We start from the raw sequence: 20501 nt of genomic DNA on the forward strand, positions 1-20501 counted from the left end.
CTTTGAAGAGCTCTTCTGTTTGTTTACACTGTGGATTGCAAATAGCCTGTGATGCTCACTGAGCTTTTAATATACACAGCCCGTCATCGCCAAATGTTTTTCTACAGTAGCACTTCAATTGCACCACTGTGCAACCATATGGTCTAACTGTAAATGACACCGGCTCCAGGAGAAAAATCTTAGAAAAGTTAAGATTGCTACTACTTGCCTACAGCATTGATGCTGATCAGTTGTCATAATGTGTGTCTTGACACTAAACTGCAATTAAGGCAAAGTCCTTTGTTTTTTCCTTTTGTTTCTTGAAAATAATTTGAATTTGGCATTGCCATTCAGCTTACTGTTTAATCTAATTAAGATGCAAATTGATTCAACTGCCTCAGGTATGTCTGCTTACTCTATAACAAACACACACACAAATATAAATTCAAGCATAAACTTGAAAACTGTCAAGAGCAAATACTGGAAATTTGGGTCGAGGGAGCCAGGTGGGAAAAACTCATATTTTATAATAAGAAGAAAAAGAAGAGTGCCTCTAGCATCAGAGATGATGGCAATCGTTCCCAACAATGGTTACTTATCTGCGACTTATCAGATGGATTCAACAAACAGAGGGAGCCGGGAACTTTGTCTTCATACATAACACAGGGAGTGCAGACAGAGACAAAAGAGAAACAAGAAGAGAGAGAGAGGAAGAAGAGAGCCAGAGAGAATGAGAAGTGGGGCTGACTGGGTTGAGTCAGGCCAGGGTACGGCTGTGTCCCAGAGGAAGAGGGGCTTCTGCACTGCACATGGAAAACTCTACCTACATGGAGAATTAATGACTCTCATTTATGAGGAGTGCATGAAGTCCAGTCCGCTGTGGCATGGCTGCCACTCTGAGCCAAATTTTCCCTGCATCATTTTTGCAGCGCAGAGATAGGCCACCGGCCAGCCGCAGGAAATCTTGTTATCATCACAACACAGCCATGCAAATAGACGCATCTTGTCCTATTCTGAGCGGAGGTTTTTAAAAACATCTGTGACTGTGCCTCAACGGGTATAGACATGTAAAAATTAAAAGACACCACATTGTGAAACCACAATGTGATTCCAATATTTAGTTTCATATTGGAGTTTAATGTTTCAGTTCGTGATGTGAAACATGCTTATTTGCGCCGTCTTGCTAAACAGCTGAAAAAAATCGGAGGAGGCAATATTACGCTGGGCTCTGCCTCTTTATCGAGATTGATGTCCACTTAAATTTAGGCTATGTCAGCCGGCGGCAACCTCCAGCAGACAAGGACAAATAAGGAAAGTGAAAAGGCCCATCTATGGCTGTTTGCCTGTGAAAAGCTCCACAGGATGAAAAATGGCTCTGGTGTAATTTGGATTCTGTAAAGCATAGCTCATCTGTGGCTCAGTCAACCAACTAATGGTGCAATATGAAACTGTATAAAAATGGAAAGGAAAAAAGAAAAAGAAAACACATGTTGTCCTTTGGTCACACTTTGTCCTGATAAAGAAAAAGGTCCTTGGACATACACACATCTGCACAGACACACACACACACACACACACACACACACACACACACACACACACACACACACACACACACACACACACACACTTTCTCATTCAAACGAATGGGAAGGTGTGTCCAAACTTTTGACTGGTGCTGTAAATTTGTGCACAGAGACACATTTTCACATGTTAGACAGACTTTCCCTTTTAAAGAATTAATAGCAATAAAACACAGATGACACACTCAGACCACGAATAATACATTATTCTATCAAACCTTAAAAGCTTTTGAAAAATGAAAATTTCTTCCTCTATAAAAAGCCTTCATATAGAACCTGAATTTTGCTGGTGGTGATGGTCCTCCCAGCCAACCTCCAGTGACTTATTAAGGGCAATCACAGAAAAGGACATCAAATACAGGGCACACACACAAGGCATATTTATTTTGATTTTACAAAGACCTGCTTTTAGAAGGATTGTTGTCATTCTAGCACCATGGATCTGGTCAGTCAACCACTTTGGTGCATTCTGAAATATCTATAAAACTATTGATTTGAATGATTTCCATTAATTTTGTAAAGACATTTATGGTCCCCAGAGGATGAATTCTACTGACTACCATTGATCTCATAACTTTTCTTCTAGCGCCACCAGCAGGTTCACATTTGTGATTCAGAAACATGTTGACAACTGTTGGATGGATTGCCATGATGATGATCTATGCTGTAGATACCAATCAAGGTGAACCCCCCCCCCTCCCCACCACCAGCAGGTCATTTTTTTCATTTTACAAATCCAATTAAATATTTTCACATCTACTTATTGGATTTGCTCAAAATGTTGCACAGACATGCATGGTTCCCAGAGAATGTATTTTAGGATTTTGGTGACCCCTTGAGTTTGCCACCATTGGGTTGATATTTGTGGTTTTGAGTGAAATATCTCAACAAGTATTGGACGGATTCCCATGAAATTTTGTCCAGACATTTCTGTTCCCCTCAGGATGAATTGAATTGAATTGAATGAATAACCACTTTGGCTATCCCTTGACTTTTCATCTAGCACCATCATAAGGTCAAATTTCAGTTTATCCAATACTTTGGTTTATGACCAAATACCTGCAAAACTAATGTCTTTCTCATCAGTCTCAGCTGTACTTTGTGTTTAGTGCTATTAGGACATTTGAGCATGCTAACAGGCTAAACTAAGATGGTGAACATCAGCATATTAACATTGTGCCTGTGAGCATGTTAGCATGCTGATGTTAGCCTCATAGAGCCGCTAGTGTGGCTGAAGACTATTTTTATTTAATCTTTAATCTTCATCATTCTTTTTCCAATACTACAGTACAACTTTGCAATGGAGTGACAAAAGCACATTAAACAGTATGTAAGGCTTCTAATGTATTGTAAAAGCCATAGAGCAGCACTGACATAGTACTACAGTGCTAATGAAACTAAGCAGCATAATCCAATAATGAGCCATTCGCAAGCAGATTGTGTTACTAATGTGGTTGGAGATGTCATGGAATTTCAATCTATTGATGCTGACAGGAGTGTTTCAACTATTTTGTGCACAAATATGTTGAAGAAATCCTTCCCTCCTGTCAGCATCCTTGTTTGCACTTTGTAAAAGCCACATGTTACGGAGCACATCACCACCATAAAACTCAACTGTGATCTGGACAGGCTGAACGGCCGAGCAGCTCCAAACAAAGACAATGATTTGCCTCGCTGCTCATAGATACACCAGAGAGAATACTTTCTCTCTCTTCACAAAATTTCTCCATTTCTGCAGATTCATAATTGCACAGGTGGGAAGTGAATCTGTAATTAGAGCCACTCAACCACATTTTCATGTAACTGCGGGTGATTAGGTAAGCAAAAAACTATAAAACTAAATGAAAATTAATGTAGTCGCTACAGCCTGCCTTTTCATATAAAAGTGAGTGAGAGAGAGAGAGTACAATGTTCACCAGGTGTCGCCTTGTGAAGGAGCGCAATATGTTCGACAAAATTTGTTTGATTTTTGTCGACAGACGACGTGTGGTGTGGGCTCTGCCTATATTCTGTCATGACTAAATCCTGTGTGTGAATGATATATATAGCGGGCCTGAAAGCTCAATGCACTGCAACTTCAGAAAACACATGCATAAAGACAAAACACAAGTAACTGAAGAAAACATTTTCATTTATCTGACAACATGCACCGCATTTAGAAAAAAAAAAATGCTTCAAGGAGAGAAAAAACATCTTGAAAATATAGAAAATACAACAAAAAAAAGAAAATACAACCAAATACACAAATGTGCTACAAATACAGAAAACAAGTAAAAATACACAAACACTACAAGTTGCACAGAACAAAACAGAAATGAGTTACAAAACAAAAGAAAACTAATTAATTGATTGATTATATTAAATGTAATAGGAGCACATTATGACATTAATGTTCCCATATCATATCACATGATGACATGATACTGAGTGTATTTTAAGAGGCAATAATAATATGAAAAGAAAATATATAGTATTTAAAATCTATTCATATAAATCTATGTCATAGTCTATTAGACCTTAACTGATAGGCCCACCTCATCCCTGAACTCTAGACAGGTGTGGAGACACCTGCGGGTTGCTGCTGTGGTTTGGATTTTTATTTTACAGTGAAATACTTTAGCAAGAACTTTTAACAGTTGCTAATTTTTAAGCCATCTGGTGAAAAATTAATGACTGTGTTTGTGAGCTGTTATGGATATTTTTACTCATGAAATGAACACTTTTGCAGAGCTTTTCTGATTTTGTCAGCTGGTCCTCTTAAATCAAGACAGACTGGTGAATCAGTTTTAATTTGTTCAGTAACTGCTTCTTGTGGTTTTTGCAGCAGGTTGCCACAGTGATTTTGATGCTATATCTGTGCTCACATCTTATTTGTGTAGTTAATTACTTCAGGAAAGAGTTTTTTCAAGCAGCTCTGTTTTGCATTGTTGGTCAGAGGGAAGATGTTCGGATTTGATTTGTGATTGTGTGATGCTGGCTAAATAATGCCTGGAGCAAGTCGCACTTTAAATTCAATTCACTCATTATGATCCACAGTACTACACTATCATGGATCAGGGCTGGATGAAAGACTAGCAGATCAATCAGGTATCAGGCTTGCACAGTGTTTTTCTGATTACAGATATTGGTCCTCTGAAACTGGCCAGCACTTGTTGTTTTAAGAGGACTGGGTGGTTTTGCTTATTTTAAGAATCAGACCAAACTAGATACAGGAGGACAATTTATTGCTTTAAGGCACAGTCTTCATTGCTGAAACTATGTATCTAAGTAAGCAGGATAATCTTAAGGTTAAAAATCTTAAAGTCATGCTCAGATTTTTTCAAGTCGTCTTAATAATTCAGCAGTCTTGTGTTGAAGCCCTTTTAGTGTTTCCCTGTACAGTGTTTCCTTGCTGAGATGTGGCGGATGGATATTTTCTGGGAACTGCCTATACTTTTATTGCTGGGACACAACTCCAGCCAAGAGCTACACGCACCTGCCAGAATGAAGATGCCCACTTGATTTGATTAAAGCCTCATATTAGTGTTGGCTGAACTTAAAGGAACGGTTCAACATTTTGGAACATACACTTGTTTGCATTCTGGTGGAGATTTAGATGAGAAGATTGATAGTACTCTCATAATCTCTCTGTTAAAAAGGCATTAAGACTGGAAACACGTGGAAATAGCTAGCCTGGCTCTGTCCAGCGGTAAGAAGGGATGCCCACCAGAACCTCTAAAACTTAACAACACATAATATTTTGCTCATTTAATGTGTACAAAAACCAAAATATAAAAATGACAATTTGTGCCAGACACTTTTTTGTCCAGGACCAGTTACCGGATAACCAGACTCCAGGATGTTACTCCTCTCAGCAGACTTTGGATTCATCCCCATCTTATAGTTATTTCAGTAGAGGGATCACTTCATGGCCAGTATGAACAGCAATAATCATCACAGCGACCAATAACGATCTAGCATGTGAGTTTTGTACTAAGGCAGATTGCTGCACTAGTATTAAAAAATGGAACTTCCTTATAGAAAATATTTGAAACAAATTGATTGAGCCTTATTTTAAGAGGACACCATTTCTACAGAATGTATTACACCATCCCAGTGAAGCTCCTCAAGATCCTAAATTGTGCTGAAGACTAGAAAAAAGTTTCAAGCACCTTTATCTTAAAGGTCTGAATATCAAGTCTTTATTACATTTTAGATCAGATAATCTATGCAGAGTTTTATGCTGCAGTAGTTTCAGTAAATCTTATCAAGTTGTTGTATTATTTGCCCTAATTTCAGATTTTTGACATGATCCTAGCACATTTTAGTAGATTACAGAATATTTGTCTTGCTTGAAGAAGGTGATTTTTGTGCAGTTCAGCTTGGTATTTTCTTAACCTTTTGCCCATGGGTAGTGAAACAAGCTGCAGAGATTAGACAGTGCAAACAGCCATTATAAATCCATTTAACTTCAGAGGTGTGGGTGAAATGGCTTTTAGGCACCACTGTTCTTAATCACCGCCCTTCAAAAGCATCTATTCTCTCAATGGAAAATCAGAGCACACACAGGAAGGAAAAAGACTAATAGAACAGAGGATGCAGCTTGTTGGCAGGTACTTGATGTCAACTTTCTTCTGACGTTACATCACAGAATGAATGAAGACGATGGCTTGTTGTAGGAGGAGTGTACATATACAATTTACGCTTCCATTCCTTTCCCTGTGGGTGTTGCGAGTATGGTGAGCTGAAATGCTAAAAATGAAGACGTGTGGCTGGATTTTGCTGCTTGTGAGAGTTCAAGTTCTCTGATTTCCAGTCTACTGTAGGTCTGATTGCACAATCAGATGTGTTATTAGGCTCACATCAGATGCAAGAAAGTTTTCTCCCTTTTTCCTGGCGGTCATCTAATAAATGCTTGATGATGGAGAATGCTAGCATAGCAAAGCATAGAGGCTCATCAAGAATTCTGTAAACATTCATAGAAATCAGTGACAGTGTGCTAGATAATAATTATTTAAAAAGGTATAAATACTGATTAAGTCTTCCATGATGAACCAAGAAACTGGGATTATTGTGTAATTATTATGTGATCAAAAGTGGCATTAAGGCCATGTTTTTGAAGAAACTAGTTCATGATATTTAGTAAGAGCAAACTGCCACCCCTAGTTTCTCTATCTTTGTCTATCAAGAAAAACAAAGACAGAAATAATTGAAAATGTTTTCAATGAACTGTAACCCATTATTTCATATGAGACTACTGTCACCACTCACAGAGACTCAAGTCTGAAACTGCAGTTCAACACACAATTACATTATATAAGCACCAAATAGAGATAAGTTTCAGCTTCAGCTCTTTCTGTGCACTTGCTCTCTCTCACTCGCCCACTCATGTGCTCTCTGTCTCCCTCTTTCTTTGTCAGATGAGTAGGAGAGCAGGTTAAGTCTATATAAAACATTAATGGTGTCAAATTAATTCCAGTCCCTGATAGTAATACCTGTTCACTACAGCCTACTATTGTCTGAACCACAATCAAGGCTGGTCAGGAGGTGGGTCACTATCCAGGTCAGATCATGCGTGTCAGATTGACTGCCAACACAAATTTAACCCACCTTGTTGGTGTGAAAGAAGTAGTTAAGTTAAATTAAGTTAAATTATGTTAGCTTAATTATATTACAGTGTTAATGGTGTGAGACATATCAATGGTTGAATTCATGCTCGTTTAAAGCACAAAATTCAAAACCCCTCAGCATCCATAGGCTGTGTGTTTGGAAGATTTCTCCCGTCAATATTCTATCTAGGAGGATTTTTTCACAAGGGAAAAGATATGTTGCTGGCTTGAATTTTCATAAACAGCAAGGCTGTAGCTGGCTTCAGTTACCAAGTGAAACAAATCACCTAATTAAAAAGAAATGAGCAGATAGAATCGATGCAGATCTCTCCCAATATGGTGACATGTCTCTCCAGAGAGAACAATAACAGCCTGTAAACAGTAATGCAACAAGATTGCAAATAAAGCTGCTGCAACCACTTCACTTAAGAATGACCTTAAACCAACTGTGAATACTGCGAAGGTGCAGGGGGAAAAGTTCCATCACCGGTGTCAACTACCTGTCAACACAAAAAAATGATAATGACACGTAGGGTGTAAAACTGCAGAGGACAATATTCATCACCACAAGCATGTGACTGATATTCAAACGACCTAAGAGGAAGAAGACATCAATTTGTGCAGACAGCCTGATAAATAACATCAAGAATGGTTAAAAACAGCCTGCTTCACAACATTCTTCAACAAAAGGAATTCTCAACCGGAAAAGTTTTTAAACAACAGACAGACAAGAAAACACTGTTGAAAACAGACTTCAAGTGATTTATGCATAAAGAGTAATGCTCTATATCCCAGAAGGCTTGGCATACGGGTCCTGATTAATGTTCAGGGTGGTGTTGTCAGGTGCGGTGAACAGACTGACAGCTGTTCATCAGCCGCTTCAGCTAATTCATGTAATTAAAATCTAATCCAACTTTTAATCTCATCAAATTGTACATTTGACTGCTTTTGTAAACTGCCCTGTTAAATGATAGAAGTGAATAGAAAATAACATTTATGACTAATTAAATTAAATGATGGTATCTGCAGCAATTAATTTATTACAAAATAAGACTGAAAACAACACACTGCTTAAAAAATGCTTAAATTTGCATTTGTTTCCATAATTAATTCACTGAGCAAATCTTGTCCTGCAGACTAGGCACAGGTCAGCAAGGATTTGTCGTCCAGTGGGAGCAAATGGATTAGAGACTGGCTACTCAGCAGAGCCAATTTAATCTACTGTATGATTTATTCGGATTTGATTTATTCAGTGTAACATTAAGGAAGAAATGCAGATTAGAATGACATTCCAGCTCTGTTAAATTCATGTATCTTGAAAACAATAGGTATCGTTCTAGCTGCTGTTTTAGCGTTGTGAAAATTAGCAAATCTATAGAAACACTACTGAGCAAAAGAATGTCTTTCACATTAATATTTATAATGAGATGACCCCCCCCCCCCCCTAAAGCTATATCAGTCTCAGCAACAGCAACAGCACCTTTCCAAATTAATCTGAAATGACAATGTGAGACCAACGCATTTAAATTTGACATCACACTTTTGGAGCCCACAGTCAGCTTGTGTTTTAAATAAAAATTTCTTGGTCATATTTCATTTGCTTGTATAATTAATCTCTTGCTTAGGGGCAAGAAAAACAAGCATATGTGCAAGGACATTTGATCTAAGGTTGTCAGTAGCCAAAACTTCTCCTCAATAATAATACCAAGATGCATACATATGCACATATCACATGAGAGCAAATACAGAGGAATGATGTGATTTAGAATGCCAAATTTTTCAATCATTTATGTTACAATGGTCCTAAAAGTAAAATATTAATGGCATAGAAACCGAAAATTCAAGGCAAAATGCCCAATAATGAGAAACATAAACCAGTACTTTTTCTTCCACTGTGACTGTGAATAAACTGGTAAATAAATTCACTGACATTTTGAAACATTTCACATTTCTGAGGAATATATAGCAGTGCAGCTGCTCCTCATGAACACATCTGTTTTAGCTTGCCTTCGGCAGTGCCACAACAGTCCCACTCTGCATCACACCCACATTACTGATAAATGAAGGTGAGGCCTTGGCCAATTTAAAGTGTTGCATTTTTTTTGTTTTTTATGGCACAAGTTGGAATTTATTTAATCAGTGGGTGTGATTTCCTGCCAGTGGAGTAGTGTGGTGAGAAGGTGTTGTAGGGAAAAATCGTTGCTATCAGGGGCACAGCCTCCAGGTTTAAAGGATTTCCCACTCTTTGGTTGGATTAGTTTTTGCTTCCCCAATATCTTGTCTTCTCTGGTCAGTGGAGCAGGCATATGATGTTCGTCTGAATGGATGCCACGGGAATCAAGATGACTATCGTAGCTTTAAGTCTGTAACACCTCTGTGTCAGTACTCTCAGGAGTTTCTCACAATTTCTCTCTAAGCCCTCAAGCTAAAGCTTCTCATTGCTGTTGAGAGAACAGATGCAACCTGTTTTTAAGTTGACTGCACCATGTAAATAAAGGCAAAATGACTAACTGTCATGAGGATTGATCATCTATATGGCATTACACAATACACCTATGCTGAACATGAAAGAGCCGTCCTGACAATTTTACATCAAGAGCCAAGTCAATACCTTCTTTTGTGGTTAGACCTTAAGCTAATAGAAAATCTTTCATCCTATAATGAGCATGAAATGTCAGAGCCAAAAGATATAGACCTGGTATTTAATCTACACCAAGGCACAATAATCCAATTGACAAGAATTATGATAAAGACAGAATGAACGTTAGCTCCAGGATTCATGTCAGAAACGCCAAGTTGTCAAATTCAAGAGTAGCTGTATCTGAACTGTATTCATTGTTGTGGAGTTAATGTAGAAGTAGCTACTCATTAGTCTGTGCATGTACAATGCAAACCATATTGCGTGTACTTAAATGAAGCAATATAGTGTTTAGATGTACAGATATATTGAGAGTTTAAGTATGTTCTCCCTGTTTCTGTGTGTTTTTTCTCATGTAGTACAAAGACATGAACGTTAGGTGAAATGGTGACTTTTAATGTTTGTCTATGTGTTCTTTCATTGCACGTCAACATTGCAATATTTACGTACAAAAAGAGACTGCTGCTTGTAATGGTGCCATGCTTTCTTGTTGAATGTAAGCTGTGACAGGTATTACTTTGCAACCAGTTCTGTACATTACAGGGCTTCAATAGCAACAGAAGCGGAAGCAACTCAAAGCAGAGTATTTTTAAGTCTTAAAACATGTCTGGAGGGGATTTTTAACCTTTTCAATGAACCTACATTTTGTTTTATTATTTTAAGGCACTTTGAACTGCTTTTGTATGAGATGGTGCTATACAAATAAAATTTTAATTGAACTGAATTTATATTTCGTCACATATAGCCTTCCCCTTGCGAGATCACATGATCACATGGCGATCACATGTATCACATCGTTGGTTCCAAAAGTGTTGTTGGATATAGTGTTGTTGTTGTAACAACCCCAAATGCTGTGACCAACTAGTGAGGAGTTAAGGAGGACTGTTAAAGCATTATATTAACTACAGTTAACATACTGCTAACTCTGATACACCATGTGAAATACACATAATAATAGTACTACTACTAATAAATAAAAAATAATAATGGTAGACAAACAATAGTAAAAACAATTTAAAATGTTTTAAAAGTTATACAACTTTGGAAATGAAATTTAGGGGCCAAATGAGCTTCATATGAGAAAGAGTAAAATAAATTAAAGCTGCAAGCAGTGCTGGTCGGGACCTCGCCCTCTGGCCATCGGGATCAGATCATTTTGGTTTTTAAAAACGAGGGATATTTCTTACAAGTGTGGTGTGCTTTTATTTTGAAAGTTTGATTGACAGGATGAGAATTTTCTGCAGGGTGAGACATGTCTGTCTTGCTCACACCTGTAGCATCAAAATCATGCAAGTTTTGGGTCCATTCACTTGAATTTCAATTAGTAAATTGAAAACTCTTGATGAGTTTGTGTGCAAAACAAATTATTTTCCTAATTTTCATCAAGTCTATTTTTGGAAAGGAAAGACTTTTAACCCACATGACCTGGTCAAAGTTTGATTGACATGTGTACTGTCAGGTGTGTAGAGACAATAAGTAACTGCAGCTGGACACAGAAAAATACTCATATAATTGAATGGAAAGTGTGAGTGAACCCACACCTTTTTGAACATTTACTGCTTCCACATAGTTTTAGATACAAACTTCATTTGAACTTTAAATGAGTTATGAGACTTTGACCTACAAATCTTGAATTTACATGTTTTTTCTATCTATCTTTTATTGTTTTTGAGATATTAGAGTCTGAGTTTTAAAGTCTTTTGTTGCTCCTCCTGTGATTTTATAATGAGTGTGTATTGCGGAATGTTTCACAGCACTGAGGGAGTGACATCACCAGGAGCAGTTGGAGAGGAGGATTTTAGAAAACACTTCTTGTGAAATCTCCTTGTAATTCCCATGACTTTGGCCAAATCTTACATTAAAAATTATATTTTTTTAGTAGGAAATTTCGTTGAGAATCCATTGATACAGGTTTGAAAGGGGTCAGACTTATAGTTTAGATGTCAGAAGCCTCAGTTTGACACAAAGTCCATGCCCATAGATTGCCTCCACCTTGGTCTACATTGTAAGGTGTGATGCAGCACTGCAACTCTCAGGGCTTATAAATAAAATTTTCAGCACAGTGTCATAAGTTACCTTATTAAAGTTTGAAGCCTATACCATTAATGCCCTTGGAGGAGATAGCATTTGTTCGGGGGCCAAAATTGGGGCAAAGTCTTATTTTGAGAGGCTAATTGCAGACTTCCTGTAGGATTTAGGTCAGGGGTGTCAGTGTATGATTTGTAGGTTTTGATGAGATGAATAATTGAGTTTTGGTTTGATCTCTCTACGACATTCCTACGGGCCGTGGTGGCCATTTTAGTTACATAGGTGGCGCTAGAGAGCACATTTTGGCACTATAGGGGTTAATTTTTATATTTTATCAAATTTTCACCAGACCTCGCCAAATTTGGTGAGTTTTAGGGTTTATGTGGTGTCATAATAAAGAAAGAAAGAAACAAACACACGAAAAATAATAGGGTCCTCGCCTGTAGACTCTGCCTTTTGGGCTTGGTCCCTAATTAAATAAAACAATATAAAATAATTAAAACAATCAGTAATTATTTAATTATTTTATATTGTCAGAGAACGACAGAGAATGACTTTGTATAAAAATTGGTTTTAAAAAGTGACTCGTTTCAGAGAGTGGGGTCCCTAACAGAAAAGCACCCTTGGTCCTCAGTCGAAATTGTAGAATGGCTAGCAGAGCTTTTGGCTTAGGACCTCAAGTGTCAGAAGATCTGAGATGTACTTGACTGTTTAAGTCCAGCCTTAAAAGTTATCAATAATATCTTAAAATAGTATATAATTATAACAAAGCCAATGAGAGCACACTATTCCGAAAATAGGAGTAGTGTGCTCTCTTTTTTTGGTTTTGGCGAGGAGTCTGGCTGCTGCATTTTGGACAAGTTGTAATTTATGTGGACTCTGTTGGCTCAGACGTGTAGAAAGACTTACCAAATGAGAGTAAATTAAGGAATGTATGATAGTCTCTAGATTTCTATTGGATAAAATTGAACTGTTCTTGGAGAGTCTCTTAACAACTGTGTTAACATGCTTGTTCAAGCTGAGGTGGTTATCAAAGATGACACCAAGATCTTTGCACTTGTGGGCTATATTTTGGGACAGAGAGCCCAGATATTTTGAAGTATTAGCATTAACTGTGCCAGGGACAATAATAATTACCGCAGCCTTATCTGCTGCAGAAAGTTCTGGGCCATCCAGCATTTGAGGTCAAGGATGCAGTCGTTGAGTGTATTGATTTGATAAAAAAAATCATTGGAGTTTAAAGAGGGGTATAATTGAGTGTCATTTGCATACGAACGGAAGCTCACATTATGCCTGCGGATGACGTTACCTAAGGGTAACATGCAGAGAGAGAACAAGAGTGGTCCTAGGACAGACCCCTAAGGTACCCCACAGGTCATCTTCACTGAGGATGACTGTGACCATGGCTACAGTAAAAGGTGTATCTTGTAAGTAAGAATAAAACCACTTTAAAACTGAACCAGAGATGCCAACCCAGTGTTTGAGATGTTCCAATAAAAAAGAATTATCAACAGTGTCGAATGAAGCATTTAGATCAAAGAGAACTAAAACTTAAGATTTCCCAGCATCAGCTAAAATCCTGACTGAAATGTCCAAAAGAGTCAATTGCTGTTTAAAAAAGCAATCAATTGTTCAGCAACAACTTTTCCTAGAACCTTAGAAAGAAAGGGCAGTTTGGAAATTGGTCTGAAATTATCCAGGGAGTTAGGGTCTAAGGAGGATTTTTTTAGAAGGGGTTGAACAATTGCATTCTTAAAATAAGCAGGGACAGAACAAGTCAATAGTGACATGTTAATTATGGAGAGAATATAGGGGCTGACAGATCCATATACTTCTTTTAGAAATCCCCTAGGCAGTTTGTCAAGAGCACACGAAGAGGGCTTCATTTTATTAATCACCTCAGTGAGCGTGCCAATAGATATTGTGTCAAAGGACTCAATGAAGGCAGTACTTTTAAAAGAAATCATTGTGTCCTGTGCAGGAGGGGGAATGTGCATTCTGATGCTAGAGACTTTGTTGATGAAGAGGGTTAAAAATTCTTCACATTTCTCAGGGGAGGAGTTCATACTGACACTTGGAGGAACCTCTGTGGCACAGTTAATTACACTGCACAAAACCCTGGAGTTGTGTTGGTTCTTTTCAATAAGGTCCGAAAAATAAGGTGCTCTGGCATTTTTAACCTCTGTATTAAAATTTCTCATAGAATCTCTTAAAATGTCGAGGTGCACTGTTAGTTTAGAGGCTTTCCACTTCTGCTCTGCACTATGCTGTCAGTTATTCATGGCAGGGAAACTTTAGAAGTTTTTTCTGCTTAAATGGTGAAATTTGATCCAAGATCTGGGTGCAGGTATTATTAAATACATGACTGAGGCAATAAATCTCTAAATATCCAGGTCAACAGGTTCACAAAGTGGCCGTGCACCATCATCTTCTGCTAATTTGTCTGGCTGATCTTGGCTTATCAATCATAATATTAGCTTACCAAAGTGAGCACTGTCGACTAATCAAATATCATTTTGAAGTATGGTTATTGTAGAGCCCCGTGCCTCAATAGGTCGCCAGTCCTGTAATGGACTTTCCCCTTTTACCCAAAGCTAGGATGTATTCCAGCATCCCTCCCCCCATGAGAGGTCATGTGCTGTTGTCGTAAAATATCACAAGCCTGGAAGAGGCTCTATCAATAGTTTACTGCTGTTATGCAATGTGAGTGAAGTAAAGATTTACAGCTTAATATTGAGCTAGTATGGCAACAGCACTTAATTAAATGTTAATTTAAATTCAAAAGGTTAACTAAAAGCATTCCCACAATTATTCTATGTTGAAATTGTATTGTATGTTTTATCTTATATATTAACAAATAAAATTAATGATGAAAGCTAATAGATAATCTTAAATGTTAAATCGAGTTTAAGACATGTATGTACTAGATGATCACAGTCAATCATGGTCCAGTGTGCGACTTACAAAAGATGTGATGTAGATACTCAACATCTCCAGTACATACACACTGAGAATGCACTTTCACTCAGTGAAGCTTGAGACAGTCTGTAGTTAAAATTTTTAAATGAAAATATTTGCATATTCAAAGATTCTGGATTTTTTTTATCTTTCACACATGTACAACACATCATCAAAATATCTTGCTTAGAATCACTTTATGCAAATCAGACGTTTTGTTTTTTGTGTCAGGTGTTTGTTTTTATTCCCACTTATGGGTGACACTTATTCTCGATGTTCACATGAGGATACTATGATTCGTTGGAAGACAGACCCCAGAATTTACAAAAGAAAAAGTGCAAGACGGTGTACTGAGAGTACTGGGATCTACATATACAACTTGCAGACTTTGAAAGGTTGGTAAACTTGATTAATGTGTGTTTATACCCCACCAGGCCCCTGCTTTTAGAAGAAAGTGCCCCTACAGGTACGTAAATGTTGGCACCTGTCAGTCTCATCTTTTCTCATGCCGCACTGCAGCTGCTCAGCACTGCTCTTGTTGAACACATAGAGCACTCTAGGTCATCATGGATCTTGAAACAGATCTGCTTCAGACCCACAATTTTTTCCTTCTTTCCTGTCATGCAATGTACAGTCACAGAAATAAACCGTCAAAACAAAATGGATGGAGGTACAGTACACATTGTGCTACATTATCTTGTTAATGTGTTGAAACTGGTTGTTTTCTATTGTGCTGCAAAACAAGCAAAACTACGCCTGACCTCATTCATTGCGACCAAAAAAACATTTGACTTAAAAAAAGTCAAATAAGAAGACTTATATGTTTTCATAGACATTAAATAATGACATTATTATCCACTGAGAAGATAAAAGATTCCTTTTTATTTTCCACTGTACACTTGCTCTTTTTAGACATCTCTGAGGTCATTGCTGATGAAACTCATTCGTCACCATTGTCTTCAAAGCCTGCATGTATGTGGGTATCAAATATATAATTAATGCTCCGTTAAGAGATATTCTTGATAATGACACTGAATTTAATGACCCCCTATAATGTGAAAGTTTTGGTAGTGCTACATGTCCCACTGAGAATCAACACTTCACCCTGCAGCATTTTTCAACCTTTTTGAGCTCATTGTTGTGGTTCACTGGTCCATACAGTTATTTAATGCATTACAGGATATCTTCAGCATAAATCATCATGTGTTTTACAAGCATAAAAACATATTTGCAGCTCGTTTAGAGGTAGTTTAGCAGTAGCAAATGCTTTGTGGCTTTTCCTGAATATGACAACCTTTAGTTGCTTCTTACTTTCTCTGTGATCTCATTTTAAATGTCAACATAACCGATCTCACAGCACAGCTGCTGTCATTAACCTGTATTTTTGTATATTTTGTCTGACAATGTCGTGATCATGAAAAAATGATTTTATCTGCAGCTCAGCAGCCAGGTAATGACTGCTGGTCAACATTGTATTTATGAGCAAATTTCATATTTCTTCCATTATCTGACAAGAGAAACAGAAAAAAAGTAAATAAGCAAAACTACATTTGGAATTCATTCTGCATTAAAACACAGTTTATGTGACCACAGAGAGCAGAACGAGACAGAATGGAGGTTTAATGGGCCATCTTCATCCCTTGCTTTTCTCCTTCTCTGTCTCTCTCTCTCACTAACTAGAAATACAATGTATGAGTGTAAGAGTGAAGCAACAGTAAGAAACAAATGCTTAATTGAAAATATATTTTAATTCATTTGCCAGACTGAGCTGGAATGTGACATTGGCCATAAGGGGTTGATAAGGACGACTGAACAGCAAGCAAGGATCAAACAAAAGCTAAAAGGGGGGGTGAATACTGGAAGTACCATTGTCACATGCTCTGAATCTGCTGGATTTGAAAGCTCTTGCTTGCTAACACACACTTAATAAGCGGATAGTCTTTCTGACCTACACTGGTCAAACATCAACATGTAAAAGTCCCAAAGAAACACAACCTCTTTAGTGTCTGTTATGTGATATTTTTTTCTGAGTGAAAGCGTATATGTGGGCTAAGTATCATTTCAAGATAGACTTAATCAAATCTTTCAGGGATTTGATTTGGTCGCTCAAAAGTAACCGTGTCTTGCGAGCATTAGTCTCTGGAGGATCCTCACTAGTTTTGTTAGATTAGCCTGGGGAGGGACGAGGAAGAGGTTAATGAGGTAGATCTCAACTACTGCTCTTTGGAAATGTAAAGACAGCTTTTGCCAACTGACATCTGAGGACACATCTCTGACCTATGATATCATTCAACAAACTGTGACCCATGTCATGTGCAGTTTTCTATGATGGGAGGGGTTACTGTAGCTGGTTTCCCCAAATCATATTTGATTTATCTCACAAGAAGAAAAATTAGAATGATTTTGATATACATCAAAACACAAAAATGCTTTTTTGCATATATTTGGCATTTACTATGAGATGACATAACTGTTAATGCAGGAATGTGGGACTAGGATTTGTATCTATAATCTTACTGTGTCTTAAAAATTCCAATTTCTTGGGATTTTGGTGGTGGTGCGTGGGTTTCAATGTTTTATTTGCCACAGGCTGGCAAAGAACAACCAGAGCTCCTTCTCATGTTTCTCACAGCAGCCTTGTCACGTTTTCACTGTCACCACTTCAGTTCAATCCTACAGGACGAGCCTATCTACATGACAGCAGGAATCATCTGTGTAAGGCATTCTATAAAATATTAAAAAATATATAAATGTTACATTCATGTTTGTTCTCTTTCTCTCTGAGCTGAACAAGTTCCTATTGAACTTCTCTTCAGAAAACTTGACACTCCCTGCGGTGCACTTCTGCCCTATTACGAGTCCCCATTTAGCCCAGTAGGAGAGCAGAATCCCATGAATAAAATCTTTTCATGCAGGAAACTGTTGATAGAAGAATGACAAATAAAGCATCTTCTAATCTGAGGCCCAACATGTTGCAATGGAACTGATATTGTCAACATGATAACTACACAGCAGCAGCTATAACCTCTCTTAAAATAGAAAGTAAAATTCTATAACACACCGATTCTATGAAATCCATCGGATTTACAAGTTAAGCATATTCACCTGAACAATCTTTTTTATCACATTTATTATCATTTACCATATCAAACGATTTTGAACAAAACCATTGTGACTTACTATACAGTTACATTAAGCTTGCTTAGGCCACAAGAAACATCAAACTGTATGGAAGCATAAAAAGGCCATAATAATTTGAATCCTATAAGCAACTGAATACCTAAACCTTCTGGAAATTCAAACCACATAAATTCAGAAAGATGGTTTATAAAGTTAAAAATAATTTAAGACTATTTAAATTTTTAACAGTAGTATGTAGTGGTTAAGTTTTACCATTAGGTTTTCAGTTTCTTGAGAGATTGAATTTATTACGACCTTTCTTTGCTTCCATAAAACATCCGCCTCAAAGTGCCCAAAACATTTATGTTTCAACACTGAGGTTTTTACTCTTTCATGAGCATGACAGAAATGTGTTAAGCTACATCAATATTTGTGATATTAAAATGTAATGTAGAAGGGCTACTTGCAGCCATTGCCAATCAACACCACAGTATGAGGCTTTCAGCTACATTTAACTCATTGTTGTAGTTTGCTGGTCTGCAATAATGTAGCTTAAAAGATTATTATATTATAGTATTCTTGGTACAGTTTTAAACAATTTCAAGGCAATTTATGTCAAAAGCTGGGTCCTGTCTGCTATTAACATGCAGCATTGTTTAAAACAGCAAGTTGCTGTAGCTGTCTGATAATGGTGAATGTGAAAATTGAATCTAAACATGTCTCATTTTTGTAAGTGCTAATATGATGTAACATGCTTCATGTACTTTTTTCCCCCCCACATCCACCACTTCCATTAGTGCAATTTTAACCATTTTGTAGAGCCATACGCCCTGACAGGAAATGACAGAACAGCAGGATCCAAGGGAAAAATGGCTGGAGTGTCGCTTGAAAAGACTTACCAATGTACTGGTTCCACTCTGGATCCAGATCAGCTTGATTGGCCAGGCACCCCTTCATGACATTCAGGCAGTAGTTCTTACAGGGTTTAACTGCTGGCATGCCCTGACAAAAGGGGCAGTACAGCATCTTTGTCAGCGCTCGGATACATGCTGGACTGCTGCTTACCTGCAAAAACACAAAGTGTGAGTCATTGACACTCAGACAGCCACTTTTAAATCCATTTGAATCACATTCTGTCATATGATAGTCCCAACTGTTACATAAATTCAAGAGGATTTGAATGCTGGCCCTCTTTATATTTCTTACTTATTGTGCCTGAATGCACCACATTTGACGTTTCTAAATAAGCATCCAAAGTGAGATGTCCACAGAAAATATTGTCTCAATAATTTTGAAAGTTTAGCTAAATTTGATCAGAATACTACTGCAAGTCTAAAAAAAAAAGTTGCAATCAAAGGTTCATAAAGTATTTAGCTGGATTTATGCTTGATGAAAGTGATTCATGGGAATCCCATTGTAGATATGTACAACCTAGGTTTTTATTTATAGTTCGGATTTCACCCAATGATCACCCCACCATAACACTAGACAGATGTATCTCACATGATCAGATAATTTCCTGCTTTAATTATATTCCCCACAGTAACTGTTACATTTCATGTGATGTAGTGACAGTGGGCTACACATGTACTTGAGTTACAGTTGTAGGTAATTTCTATTTGGCTTTGTCTCATTACTGAATAGGAGACTACTGCTGTGCAGTCACCATGTTTATATTCATTTATTTGCTCCAATAGAGAGCAGGGTCATGGTGAGCAGAAGGTTTGCAGTGGAGCTGGTTATGCTAGATGTGAATTAATGAAAACAAAATGACTACTGAGTCTTTCTTCAAGTTCCTTAACATCGTCTTCACTATCAATAATCTCCTCCGGCATCAGAAACTTGTAGGAGAAAACACAAGCAGCACAAGCTGACTAATCACAGTTCTTGCAGTCTCCACGTAGTATAGCTGTATCAGCCCCAGTGTGTAGTTATGTTTTTGAGGAGGCGCATATCATCTATTGTGTACACTACAGTGTATCTTTGGAGCCTACACATGTAGCCACCTTAGGAATGGAATCGCTTAATGCAGATGTAAAATTTTTTTAGTTTGCACATTCAGAAATGACACAAGAGCCCAGAAAAGAGAGTTTTTGCTGACCAGGTACTTTCAAAGCATGCAATCATGACTCCTTCATTTGATCAGTCACGACAGTCAGGCAATTTGACCAGCATTTAAATGTCAAATATTAAACAGAGTCAAATATTCTTTTGCCCTCTCATCAGCCAGAATGAACTGTCACGCTTTCATTTTTCATCTTTCCATATATTTTTCTTTTCCCTGATTTCAGGAGTTAGAGGGTGGTAAGGTCTCGTCAAGCTATAAACATGCACAAAGGCCCAAATAATAAATAACACATGCTGTAGGAAAGATAAGCAGAAATATCACTGACATAATATTTCTCAAGTGTTTTCACAGATAATCCACTACTGAATTTAAGAGCTCTTTGTATAGTTAAACTACATTATGACAATAATAATAATAATAAACTTTATTTATGCAGCACTACAAAAAATAAAACAATAAATCAGCAGTAATAATAAAATAGATAAAAGTTAAAAGATAAAATAAAGGCCTTTCTAGAAAGATATATTTTGAGAAGTGAT

General features: G+C 37.4%; 1 protein-coding gene across 1 annotated transcript in view; it reads right to left on the bottom strand.

Annotated features, from left to right (window-relative positions):
• The window catches only part of LOC137192744 (glypican-6-like), a 92453-nt gene that overhangs the window by 29730 nt on the left and 42222 nt on the right, over positions 1-20501 (bottom strand). Inside the window, exon 4 of the mRNA XM_067603665.1 lies at positions 18794-18959. Coding sequence (XP_067459766.1) covers positions 18794-18959 — 166 coding nt within the window. The remainder of the gene's footprint in view (positions 1-18793; positions 18960-20501) is intronic.

Source organism: Thunnus thynnus, chromosome 11 (genome assembly GCF_963924715.1).
Source record: "Thunnus thynnus chromosome 11, fThuThy2.1, whole genome shotgun sequence".
Taxonomy (NCBI): Eukaryota; Metazoa; Chordata; class Actinopteri; order Scombriformes; family Scombridae; genus Thunnus; species Thunnus thynnus.